At 43.2% G+C, this 12,884-nt stretch overlaps 1 protein-coding gene across 2 annotated transcripts in view; it reads left to right on the top strand.

Moving 5' to 3' along the window:
* The window catches only part of SPNS2 (sphingolipid transporter 2), a 132,408-nt gene that overhangs the window by 54,266 nt on the left and 65,258 nt on the right, over window positions 1–12,884 (top strand). For both annotated transcript variants that reach the window (XR_004755367.1, XM_035343310.1), the window contains exon 3: window positions 7,531–7,667. Coding sequence is in view for 1 of the 2 variants with exons in the window: in XM_035343310.1 (XP_035199201.1) it covers window positions 7,531–7,667 (137 nt within the window). In the remaining variant the exon portion in view is untranslated. The remainder of the gene's footprint in view (window positions 1–7,530; window positions 7,668–12,884) is intronic.

Genomic DNA, 12,884 nt, shown 5'->3' with positions numbered 1-12,884 from the left:
TTTTTTTCTTTTCTTTTTAAATTACATTGCCAGTATAGAGCTGTTCAAAATTTAATCTAGTAGCAAGTTAGCTCCTGCATGAAGTAAATTTGCTGGACATCCAGAGAGACTGAACAGCACAGTAAAATGCAAGGTTTTCCTTTTCCGTTTTAGATCTTGGTGTTATACCACACTCAGCTTCCAATTCACAGTCGTGTTTTCCTTGCCTTCACAGCACTGATTGCCTGAATCAGAACCCCAAGACAAACGTGATTTGTCAAATATGGTTTGAGACATTTTAGCCTCTTTGCGAGGCCCAGGTGAAAGGAGGATCATTGCCAGTCTTTAGGGAGCAGTGGTGTGCTTTGGGCTGTAGACATGAGGACCACAGACATGATGTTGTTAACATAACCAGCTTTAAGCAGGCCTACAGAAAGCAGGCTGGAGCCACCGTGTTTGCTTTAGGTTTCTGTGGCAGGCAGTATACGTTACAGCAAGGCTCATGTTCTCTGCAGTGCCTTGTACCCGATCATTTCTGTGTTCCTGGCTTGTCTACAAGCAGTAATATTGCTGGCTGCAGGCGTATGCCAGCCTCAAGCCTTTGGTGACGGCGACAATCAGGGTCAGCAGCCGGCAGCTCGGCTGTCACAACCTGTCACTGCTGCTGATCAGACTTCCCTGTGTCCTCTGAACAGCTCTTGAAGTCAGCTCTTCGGAAGATCAGAGTGACAGTATTCACATCTTACAGGTACTCGCGGAAGGATTTGTGGAGTGCATGTTCAGTGTTTTGATTTTTGATTTGTAGCTGAATGATGTTGTCTGAAGCCCACTCATGTGAGAAACTGCGGGCCGTGCCCGTCTGTGGGCCGCAGCGCTCCTGTGTAAGCGTGGTTTCCATTTTTAGGCCTCACTTTTATTAGAGCTCTTTCTTGTAGCTGTTGTTGAGGCTTTGGGGACTGAAGAGGGATACATCTCCATCCCTAAGCAGCAATGCAGAGGGAAGTATTGCTCACAGCCATACATCACATCCTCGCCCCGCAGGGACCAGTGCTGTACTGTGCCGTACATGGCAGTTCTGGCAGCTCTGACTTACACCTGACCGCTTGGCTGTGGTTGCTCTTTGTCGAGCACAGCTTCTCTCAAAGCTCTGGGGTTATTAGCGTGTTATTGGACTGGTCTTCTGGTTATTCTTGTCTGATTTTCTGTTTCCAAGGAGTGGATTTCCCTGCAATTCCCCCTGAAGCAATTATTCCTGTTGGCTGAGGGGAACAAAGCAAGTCTTCAGGATATCCTTTGCTGGGAATATAAGGGCTAACTCTCGGAAGAGTCTGGGTCCTGCAGTGAGGCGAGGGGGGGAATTACCAGTATCGAGTCCTTCCCTGGGCGGCATTTCATCTGATGTTGAGACAGACGAGGACTTGCCAGGAAAGCTGTGTTCAGGCCTTGTCTGTCTTTACAGGCGCGTTGTTGTAACTGGGTTCTGACCCTGTCACAGCAAAGGGAACCGAGCGGCATCGTACAGCAGCCGTCTTCTCGATGTAAACACGTATGTTGACGCTGTATGTGTGTATCTTCACCCTAAACACGTCGCTTACATTTTGTGTCAGCTTGCTTTAAGGAAAAACTGGCACTTCATGGTGCAACACGCTCCCCGTGGAGAAGAAAGGATATCTTGGAGCTTGAATACTGATGAGTGGCATCTGCAGTGAGGGAAACACAATCTCAAGGGTCCTGCCAAACAGGGAGATACTAGAGAAATGCAAACAGTGTGAGTAATCGGGTTCACACCTTTTAAAGCACTGCTTTTGTTCTCATTAATGTGCTGAGGATGAGAGCACACAAGGGTTGGCATTTATGAAATTCTCTGTTTGATCTTGTACTTCGTTCTGGTCTGGGGGAGCTTTCCTGGCCATGTCAAAACAAACATTTGTACCTAAGTCCAATTGATGTGGTGTGTTCCCAAGCCTTTTTTTTTTTTTTTTTTTTTAATGCTCCTGGGTTTGATGCTGTTAGTATATCACAGCTTTGCACAACATACGGAACTGATGGTGTGTTTCAAAGCTCCTTACACTTGTCAGAAACTTCTAGTCTGCACGATAGTCTGGAACCCAGTGATCTTGTGTTTTGCACTTGGCAAAATGCAGTAACATGATCCATCTGTTGGCTGTTGAATCAGAAATGAAGTAAAACAAAATCCGAGCAGAGGGTGGTATAGCAGCATACCTACAGTAGAGTTTGTGATAATGAGGATTTGGAGGCTAAAGTTCTGCACAAACAATTGTATTGTAAAAATTCATCATCCATCAAAGGAAGAATGTTTTAAATCATGTTGCTGAGATTTCCCAGGGCCTTGGATTGCCCTGTAGTCAGACATCTCTTTTCCCTTGATCACATCACCATGTTGTGTCTAAGCTCTCAGGTTCAATGATAAGCTATGCCAAAGGATCTTTGTTCTTGCTTGGCTCGTATGGTGCTGTAAGAAAAAAATCACTCTTAATTGTGGTAGTAGACTTTCAAAAATACCTTTAGCATAGATAAGGTCCTGTAAACAGGACACTGCTGAAGCTGGAAGACCCACATGGGTTTGAGATTTCTGTAGTTCATCTTGGGCAGGTCCCTTTTCCTGTGTCTTAATTTCCTTACCCCTGAAGTAGAAATTAATGATATTTAACTTCCTTTCTAAATTATCCCAAGCCTCACTGTGATTAAATGTTCTGTGTATGTGCAGAGGAGTATTATTATAGCATAAAGCTATAATGAAAATGAAAACAATCAAAGAGGCACTAGAAAAACATGTCTTTGAGACAGTGGGGCTGGTTGGGCTCTTGGAAGAGCCTTATTCCTCTGCAGGCAGATGTCAGCGGATACCAACAGCAGCTTGAATAACATGAGCCCAAGTCCCTGGTGTAGAAATGACTCCAACAAATCCCAGCGGAGCAGCGTCTCGTGCAGAAAGAGCAGGATGGTGCTTGCACACACCCGTAAATTATCCCATCCGAGTGAGCTGGGTGTTCTGGTATTCTCATTGTTTGGAAATTTGTTGTTGGGAGAATATTAACAACCTCGCAGCACATAGTTCTCTGCTGTGTCTAGGTGGATTGCCAGTCCCTTGAGGCAGGGGCTGTCTGGGTTTGCCTTCCACACAGCCAAACACATTGTCAGCACTCAATTAGATGTGGATATATGGTTTCGTGCTGACTCAGAGCTCAAAGATAGCCACTATTTTTTTTCTTGTTGAGCATCACTGCTTAGAGCGAGTGAGCTATTTTTACCGGAACCTTTCTAACATTTTTCCTGATAGGAAAAAATAAATCCTGCACACTTGAAGTCAAAACCAAAAGAAGGGATCTTTTCTTGGAGGCGTCTATAATGTTCTCAGCCTTCCAGTAAGGGAGAAATGCAGTCCCTGCGGGTGTCAGTGTCAATGCCTCTCTTCCGTCAGGGTTACACTACGTGGGTGACCTGGGGGCAGGAGAGCCTCCCTCTGAGACACAGGCAGTTGATCAGTCCATGTAAGAAAAGAGCAACAGAGGCAGAGGCAGCAGTGTCTTAGGAATCAAGGGGTGCGGAGCTAAGGGGTCAGAGCCCTTACAGGCAACAATTGCAGAGTCAACCTGGTAAATTCTTGTTTGGAGGGAAAAGGAGAGAAAAATAACAGTGACCCAGTCTAATTCCAGTAGGCAGAAACATTCTGGGGCTGTTAACTCTAAGGTCTGTGCTTTCTCTCTCTCCCCTCATCTCCTTTGCTTCCACTGCCTGGGGTTTACTTCGCCGTTGGTTACAGACAGCTCATAACAGGGGAAGGCGCTGGCTGAGTGGCAGCTCCTGCCTGCAGTCCCTGAGAGAAGTCTGAAGCACACGAAGTACGCAAAGAAGCAGGGGGTGATGCTTTCTTTCTCCACCATCTGCTTGGGCAGAGGAGAGGGAAGGGAGTGTAAGTTGTATGTTTTTTAAAGCATTTTTGTAATTCCAGCTGTGCACAGAAAAAGCTGGGCAGTGCTGGCTACGAAGGTGATTGTGCACCTGTACAGGGTGGGACAGGCATTCAGAGGCAGAAATAGACACCGAGCCGTCCTGTTTGGCAATTATCCTCTTCCTGCATTCTCACCACGGTTGGCATTTTAGTGGCTAAGCCACAAAGGGCGGTATGAAGACAAATGTGATCTCCTTTCAAAAATACCTGTACTTAAAAGAACCTTCCTCCCGAGGTGGCATTCGTTATGTGTCACACGGTAATTTGTTCCTGCAGAAATGTATCTCTGCTCCACCCAGTGCTGGGACTGAGCCACTTTTGCTGGCACTGTTGGAGATGGAGCACTAAGAAATTAGCTGCATGGTGTACTTAATGGTGACTGACGTTGCTATACCTGCCCCCAGCTGCTCTGAATGCGGTCCCTGCCTTTTCAGTATCTTATCCCAAATCCCAGTGGATTCCTAACTCTGCCCTGAATTGCACTGTATTTCTCTTCAAGAGTTGGTAATGTTCCGAGAGGGCTCTAAGTAGAAATGGAAGAGGAGCTGTTATTAGGAAGAGGCAAATGAAAGGCCAGCTTCTGTCACAGTTCTCTCCTAACACAAAAGATTTGTGGCGGGGGGTTGATCCGGAGCAGCAGCTGCTGTGGTGTCACTGGGATGCTCACAGGAGTGGGTGAATACAAGGAGGAGAAAATGCTGTGGGAGAGGCAGAGGAGCCAGCCTGGAAGAGACTGGCACAAGTACCAGGCTCCTTTACTGGAATACATCCCTCTGCATTGTGCTGTGGCCATCTCGTCCCAGCTGAACGCACAGGTAATTTCCTGTCTTCTGGATAAGATCTGTCCTTCATGGTGTTCAGTTATCTTAGAACCCCAGCTCCTGGTCTGGAGTAACTCAGGTTTCCATCCCACCTGGTAAGATGGCTTAGCTTCATTCACCTCCACTCAGCCATTGCAGCGACTGTGAAGTCACTTTTTGTTTGTTGTAGAGCTGTGTCTAGCGTTCAGGAGTCTCATCTGTCATTTGCAGGAGTAATTGCAAAAATTGATTCATGGGAAATGCCTGTAACAGGCAGCTCCTTTTGACAGATCACACGGCCATCATATTCTGCATTTATTTGAGTCAATCAATGCTTTGATGCATATTTGGGTCATAAATACTCTGATAGCAATTGCATTTATTATTATGACAGCTGTGTTCTATTATCTATTATTTATTAGGTTCTGTTGTCCTTTCGTTTTACACCTTGTGGAGCTGTCAAGTTGGCTGTTTACTGGTGACAAAGCTCACAGCTCGTTTCAGAACAGAACCTTCCAAAAATAAATTCTCTAAAGGGATTTGAGTAACAGCAGGCTGTATGCAGTTGGAGGGGCACTGGATGATCTTTTTTCGGTTTGTTTTATTGGAAAGAGCAGGTTTGTGCTTTTTTTGCCTACTTTTGCCCAAATTCCAGAATTAGACTTCACATTTATCATCCAGAGGTCGCTGAAGCTAATAATCCGGCTGATTAATGTGAATTTTGGATCACACTCTGCATGTCTCAGATTTGAATTAATCGGGTTATTCAATATTTGAAATGGTGGGGTGCTGACTTGGATGTTTCTAATTTTCCCTTAGAAGCTCTTTTAGCTTTATGTCTTTTTACATCATAAAAACGGCAGGAGGTCTGATGGTGAGGCGAATGAATTTCGGTGTCCTTCCAAGGGCAAGGCCAAGCTGCAGTAGGCAGAGGCAGAGTCATTTTCTGCTCCTCGTTCCCAATAAACAGCCACATACCCCGTGTGCCAGGATGCTGTACCAGCTTTGTGAGGTGCCGAGCACATTGGTGTTAATTCAGGAAAAGCATTTAACCGCGGAGCTGATGACTCTAAAGTGCTTAATATAAGCGTGTGCTTAAGTGCCTTGTTGGACTGGGGCCAGTGCAGTTGGACCCTTGCAGTGCTGAGGTTTGTAAGCCAAAATTTGTGCTAGCTTAACAGCAAGACTGTCCGTGCTATTACTGTGATGTAATGCTGCACGTACTTCTTTTTGCATAGGAACGTTTCTGTGTTTTTATCTGTTTATTTTACTGTAGAAGCAAAAACAGTAAATCTGTAATTCCCACCATAAACATCACAGTGCAAAGTTGATGTACACACAATTGTATGGCTTACAAAGTACACGTAGATGGGTATATGTTACATATAAAGCAGCTTTGACATCTTCATATATTAAAAAGGAAGAGACATTTAGATCATTTCACAGTTCAGCATTCTGCATATTTTTGGGCTATCATGTATCACCATCCATGACAATTTCATAATTTGTGTCCAAACCACTTTAATTTTATGCATACATTCCAACCAAAGGAGTGTGCAGCCTGCTTTTGCCTTTTTTTCTTAAATTTCCCCCCACCCATTTACACTCTTAAAATAGATGGCTAAGGTAGGACGATGCCAAAAGCCCACCCTGCCTTCCTGGAACTACCCAACGTGAGTCATAACTCTGTGCCTAAAGGTGGGTCTGCACATATTCCAGCGTCCCACCCAAATCCTCCTGGGTTTGCTGAACCCAGGCAGGCAGTAAAAGCCAAAATTTATCTTGGGATAACTAAACAGCATTAAAAGCAATGTAGTTGTTCTCATCCAAATCTCTCATCAGATCTCTAATGCAGACAAAAGCCAAGTTTAAATCAGCTTAAAACCCGGCTATTTCTGCAAAGATCCTCATTAATTGTGAATATGGTGTGAGCACCTCATTTTAGGTGTTTTCGTCGGTGGTGTCACTGGTCAAGGCTGGAGGAGTGAACTCTGAAACTCAGGAGATTTTGCAGGGGACGTTCTACCAGGAGCCTCATTCCTACAGGCCTAAAGGTCTTGGGTTAACACTTGGGGTTTATTTGCGGGGAAGCCTGCGGGAACGGGAACTCGTAGTCTTTTGGTTAAAGACATCCCTGGCCTGTTAGGGAATTGTAGGTCATAACTGTTTCTTTTAGTGAAGTAGTTGCTCAGGGATGTGTGTAAATACAAATTCCATGCTGGTAAAAGGACCTAAGGAGGAGACTAGAGCTTTCTGTCTAACTGCAGGGCTGGTGCCAGTAGGATGAACCTAGCAGTGATAACTGTTTTTCCTGCCTTATGGTTGCCTGAATATACTGCTAGGATGGATGAAAGAACTTCAGTTTTTGTAGCCTGTTTCTCTCTGGTTTCTGCTGCAAGGACCAACAAGGAGCCCATGTTTTGTTTTCTGTTTAAAATTCTGTCCAGCCTTCACCTTCTCAGGGATGTCTGTGCAGAAGCTCTTCATTTATTCTGCCCTGGTTTTGCCAATCCCTGGATTCTGTGCTCGCAGCAGACGGTGAAAGGCTGGTGTTTTCAGATCAGTGTCTGAAGTTTCTCTGGGAATGAGAAAGCTGGTTGATTAAGGGAACACTGGCTTCTGAAAGCCCATCAGATTGCCTGACTTTGTAAGCCAGGGCTGCAGAACATCTAATCACATGGAACTGCTCTCTAGAGGATTTGGCTTGCAGAAAATTAGTTTTCATGTTCTTGGCCTGATGTTTATTAATAATTTCTTTCATTTTTCTCCCCTTTGCAGTTTTCATCTGCAGTTTCATGGTTGCAGCGCCCATCTTCGGTTACCTTGGGGACCGTTTCAACAGAAAGATCATCCTCAGCTGTGGGATCTTCTTCTGGTCAGCTGTCACTTTTTCCAGCTCCTTCATCACTGAACAGGTAAGATCTCTGCAAGGCACTTTGCGAGGTGTCCTGAATTGCTGGACAATATGTTCCTAAAAACACCCTGTGACACGGTGCTCGAGTGAAAGGTATCCCTCGGGTGTGTGTTGGACATATGGTGTGTTGTGCTGTCTGGCCTCTTGTGGTTGAAGTGTGATCTGGGTAACTGTTCTTCCCTAACTGTGAAATCTGTTATTCTTTGATCGTGCACGTTCATAAAAATAACAAGTGAGACTTAGCTAAACAACAGTTTCTGTTGATAGAAGAGTTTTGTTTTGGGAGAGATTCTCAAGAAACTTTAAAAGGCTTAAAAAAGACTTTAAAACAATCCATGGCTATACTCTTGTCCTGTTATATCATAGCAGAAGCCATTGGAGTTTGTTGGGAAGTCTGCTTATGGCATGTGGGGTGACAAACTCATCAGCTTGTTTCCTTTCTGTCAAAGGCAGTGGATGATAGCAAGGACATTAGACATAATTTCAGCTCCTTTTACACTAGATGATGGATATGTCTGTGGAACTGATGATGGAGTTGTCAGGCTCACTTCATTTAGTCAAGCTATGCACAGCATCCCTCACCTGCTTTCGGGATAGCCACAGAACCCCATTTTGAGGACTCCTCATCATGTTCTTTTCCTCGCCTATCAGAGGCACTTAGAGGAAACAATTATCTGGCAGATTCTCAGGAAGAATATCCTCTTGTTTAAATCATATTATAGAGGAGGTTTAATTGCTGCATGTGGAAACATTCCTGGAGAGACAAATCACTGCTCCTGGTAGCATAGGACTGATTTCCCCAAGAGAGACAGGGGCATTCCTCATCCTTTCTGCCCAGCTGCGTTCCAGAGATTACAACATTTGGGTCACGCCTAAAGAATGACAACCTAAACCTCTCCTCCCTGCTCCCTCCTGCCCACGCACGTGCTCTGCTGTTTCTAATAACAGAGAGTTTCCACCTAAAACAGGCAGTGGCAGTCACATGTCTGTCTGGCTTTCAAGTTGGCTTGCCACTGTGTTGCTAATAAAAAACGCATATGGCCAAGTGCAGAAGCCTTTAGCTCCTGTAAATTGTTTGGGTTTATAACTGGGCAGGAAGCATCCTTTCTAAGGAAAAAACATCTCTCATCTAAAATAAGGCTAGCTTTTTTTTTTTTAAAAAAAAAACTTTCTTTTCTTTCTTTTCATAGTATTCTGCAAAATCATCTGGATAGTAGCCTGAAGAGGGAAGCATTTTTTGAGGAACCAATTGGACTTCTCACATCATGGCCATGCATTCACGCTCAGGTTCTCAGCAGTCTCCCTGCAATGAACCTGGTCCTGTAGTTAATGTCTGCTCCTCCTCTGCTTGTTAGGCACTGGACCTGGGCTGATGTAATTTATACTTCCAGAGCAGATTTTTAGTTTAAGGATTTGGGGCTTATTAGCCCCAAAGGACTAATATATTAAGGGTTAATGTTATGGTCACCAGTATACAGGAGCTCAGAGTGGCAGTGGCATATCTGTAGCCAAAGTGAGGGAGAGTATTATATATAAAGCTGGAACATGTTTAAAACCCAAATCCCAGTGTTTTGGAAGTGACAAAAGAGCCACAGTCAAAATAGCCTGACCTGTGTTAGTTTCTCCTGGATTTACAAAAACACTAACTCTGGACCCAAACTACAACCTTGGACACAAACTCCCCCAGATCTAGAAAAGTCCCCTCTACTCCTTTTTACTTCAGTCCTGAGCTCTACCAGGTGTCACGGAGTATTTTGCAGCTGCTGTATGGCTGTGCTCTACCCAGCAGCTGAACAAGGTCATAAGCATAATCACAACTTCACATGATATCCTTGCCACTTCGGTATCCTTCTTGGAGGCCTGATCTGTAACTGTGAGGACATGCCACATTGAACAAGGTGAATTCCTGAAATACTAATGAAGCATCAGAGAAAAGCTGATGCAGCTTTTTTTTTTTTCTTTATGCAGTGACTAACCAGGCATTTTTTCAGATTTTTCATTTTAAGATTCATTTAAGGAGGAAAACACTGGCTTTCCTCTCAATATTTTGTCCTTTCTTTTAAGACAGTATGCATGTTTGTCATGGAGGAAGGCTAGGAGCTGAAATGTGAAACGTTTGCTGGCAGAAATAAAAGCAGCGGGGAGGCTACTATAAGTAGATACGTACTATAAGTAGATGCATACTATAAGTAGATACATACTCCTGTCCAAGTTAGCATGAGAACCCATGGCTAGAAAGAGCAAGTTGGCACAGGCGGAGCCCATAGAATCCTGTACAGAAAACTCCTTCATGCAGTGACAACAAAAATACAGAAAGAGGCCAGAAACAATAGTCATTCAGTAGAAATAGCAAACCGTGTCTTCAGGGATTGCCTTTATTCAAATTTTGACAGTGTCTGGTGCCCCGTGAATGCTGCCACTGTGCAACTAATAGAGTACACATCCACGTAGTGTAAGTTTGGGGTGTAAATGGAAGCAGACAGAGGCAGAAAGCAGCTACAGTTCTGGTGGACACTGAAGGCACACAAATTGTAAAGGTTTCTGGCAGTGTGTTGATAAAATTTGAATGTGTAAAGAAGAACAATCAAAAGGCCATAATTTGAGTGGTGAAAATGTAAATTATTTATAATATATTGTGGAAAAAAGCATACAGAAAAGGACATTTTCTTTTGTATCTGTCCTACTGACAAATTATGCAATAAAGAAATACCCATGTGACAAGGAAAGAGCATGGATAGAGATTATTCATCAAGTAAATGAAGAATGAATCTCTCATCCTCTAAGATCTAAGTAATTGGCTCTCACAGGAGAGAACCAGTCCAAAATTTAAGGCTAGTTTCAGAGTATATAGGAGGTGGTGGTTACAGAAAACAACAATGCATCGTTTCCATGCATAGCAAAATAAAATAAAATAAAAAGAGAGAAATAGATATGTAAAGGTTTGGTTACTGTTCATGAAATCTTACAGTAGCTTTAAAACAAATCAAAGTAAGAAACCCAAATAAATGCTGTATCAGAGAATAATTCCACAAATACACCTGGTTTCGAGGATGAAAATAGCTGGCGATAAATTTAACTAAAGGAAATGATCAGAAGTAACATGACTGCGATGATATTGAGAAGTTCACATTTATTCTGTTAAATAATGGAATTTGACAATTTACATCAGTGCACCTTTCTCTATAGAAAAATGAGAAAAGAGTCCTCCAGCACTTTGTCTCTGATACTTGCACGTTTGTGCTCTATAACACTAACGCTTCCTAAAATAAAAGTTGTGTAAAAGGTCATTAACAAACTTGTTCATTAATCTAAAATGGTTTAAAATTGTTACATATTTAGGCAGATCTCTAGATTAGCTCTGTTTATAGAAACTTCAATAAAGCATGTATATATCTTAATTTGTATTTTGTAAGTATGAACACCTGCTAAGAAATTACTTCCCTTTATGCACGCCTTTTAATTAGTTCTGCACCTGCACGTATACAAATTTTGGTACTTCCACCTGCAAAACTATTTCTTTGTTGATTGTAGCTTCTGGCAACCATTTGGCTTTTGGCAAGCACTTTGGGGTGGCTGGTTTATGCTCCATAATAAATCAGCAAAAAATAAGTGAGCTGCTTGCACAGTGTAGGGTCACAGCACAGAGAAATTCACCGAGCATACAAACCTCGTGGAGTTTCTTCACTAAGATGCATTTCCATCCATACAAACAGCTAAATATTTGTCTCTCTCCCTCTGTATCAATATAAACTTCGCTTTAATAAGTGATTGTTTTTTTCCCTAGGTAGCTTTTTCATGAGCATAGTGCCTGATTACCCATGTTGTGGCTGAGCATCCTGAGCTGGCCGATAGTCCAGAACATCGCTGGGAGGAGCACGCAGCCCCAGCTGCGCCGTTCTCTTGTTCTGAGCAGCTTCACATGAAGCCACTTGATTATCTGTGATCAGGCCACATGCTGAGAGTTTGTTTCTGGCTACTCGAATATCCACATCTATTAGTCGTAGTACTACTGTTGCCTCTGAGAGCTGACCATTTTGGCCAGAAATCTGTCCCTAATGAAAGCTTGTTTTTGACACTAACCTTCCCACACTTCTTAGCAGAAACTTACTTCTGAGAGCTCAGGACCCCCCTCCCTCGCAGACAGACACCAGCTTCTTAAAGCAAGAAAGAACCTGAAGGTGCAAAGTTGCAGACTATTCTCCCAGTCTTGTGAAATCCAGCCATTTCCCACGTGAACGTCATGAGTAAAGCATATTTCTGTGTAAAAGGGATGCTATTTAACAGATGAGCAAAGTACTCTGCTAAGTACTTTGGCTCCACTAGGCTGGGAGACCAGGCATACCTAATAATCAAGCAGACCAGGCTGTGGTAATGTGGGTTTGCTGGGAGACATCAGATCTGCAGATGGTAACAAGTTTGGGAATGAGAAAGCAAATAACAAGGTAAACAGGGAATATGCTTTTGAATCCTTCAGTTCTTTGTTAAATATTTCTGTTTAAATGTCAATATAGCTAACGTGATACAACCTTCTCATTGCACCACCTGCAAGTTAATCAGCATAGGTATGTCTACTACTGTTTTTTTTTTGTTGTTTGTTTGTTTGTTTCCTCTTCCTTTGATTTATCTCTGAAAGAGGAAGCAAATAGTCCACTATGGAATTCCAGTTAGCCTGCAGTGCTTGCTAAAGTCCCGTGTTTCAGACTTGACAGATCTAGATTTATTGCCAAAGCTCGTCTTTCAAGGAGTGCTGAAAGAGAGGCAGCAAATTATATGAAGTATGGAACAAATGGTTAGCTGAGTTAATTTTAAAAAGCATAAACACAAACCAAGCCCACACCCCTACACACCATGATTCACTCCAAGCAAAAAAGTGCACTGGCAGAAGTTGTATTATAAAACATACAGCTTCTACTTCTTTGTTTCTACTGCATAAGATAAATCCCCAGTGTGAAAACCAGAAGCAAACAAAAGCCTGAAGCCATCTTTTTTGTATGTGAGAAGGGAACCGAGTGTTATCTGGGAATCACTGTGAATTGCGGGAATGTTTATAACCCATCGTTTCACCCTATTGTTTTAGAGGGGAAATCTCTTTTAGAAAGAAGGCAAAATAGATTCTGCAAGCACCTTTGCCCTGTTATATATACACTCAGTCCTTTCCCTCACGTGCAATTCTCGACTCTTCGTGTGGCTGTTGCAGAAATCTGTGCTGGGGTTGACA

The sequence above is a fragment of the Oxyura jamaicensis genome, chromosome 19 (assembly GCF_011077185.1).
Source record: "Oxyura jamaicensis isolate SHBP4307 breed ruddy duck chromosome 19, BPBGC_Ojam_1.0, whole genome shotgun sequence".
NCBI classification, from domain to species: domain Eukaryota; kingdom Metazoa; phylum Chordata; class Aves; order Anseriformes; family Anatidae; genus Oxyura; species Oxyura jamaicensis.
This window is presented reverse-complemented; position numbering and strand designations above follow the sequence as displayed.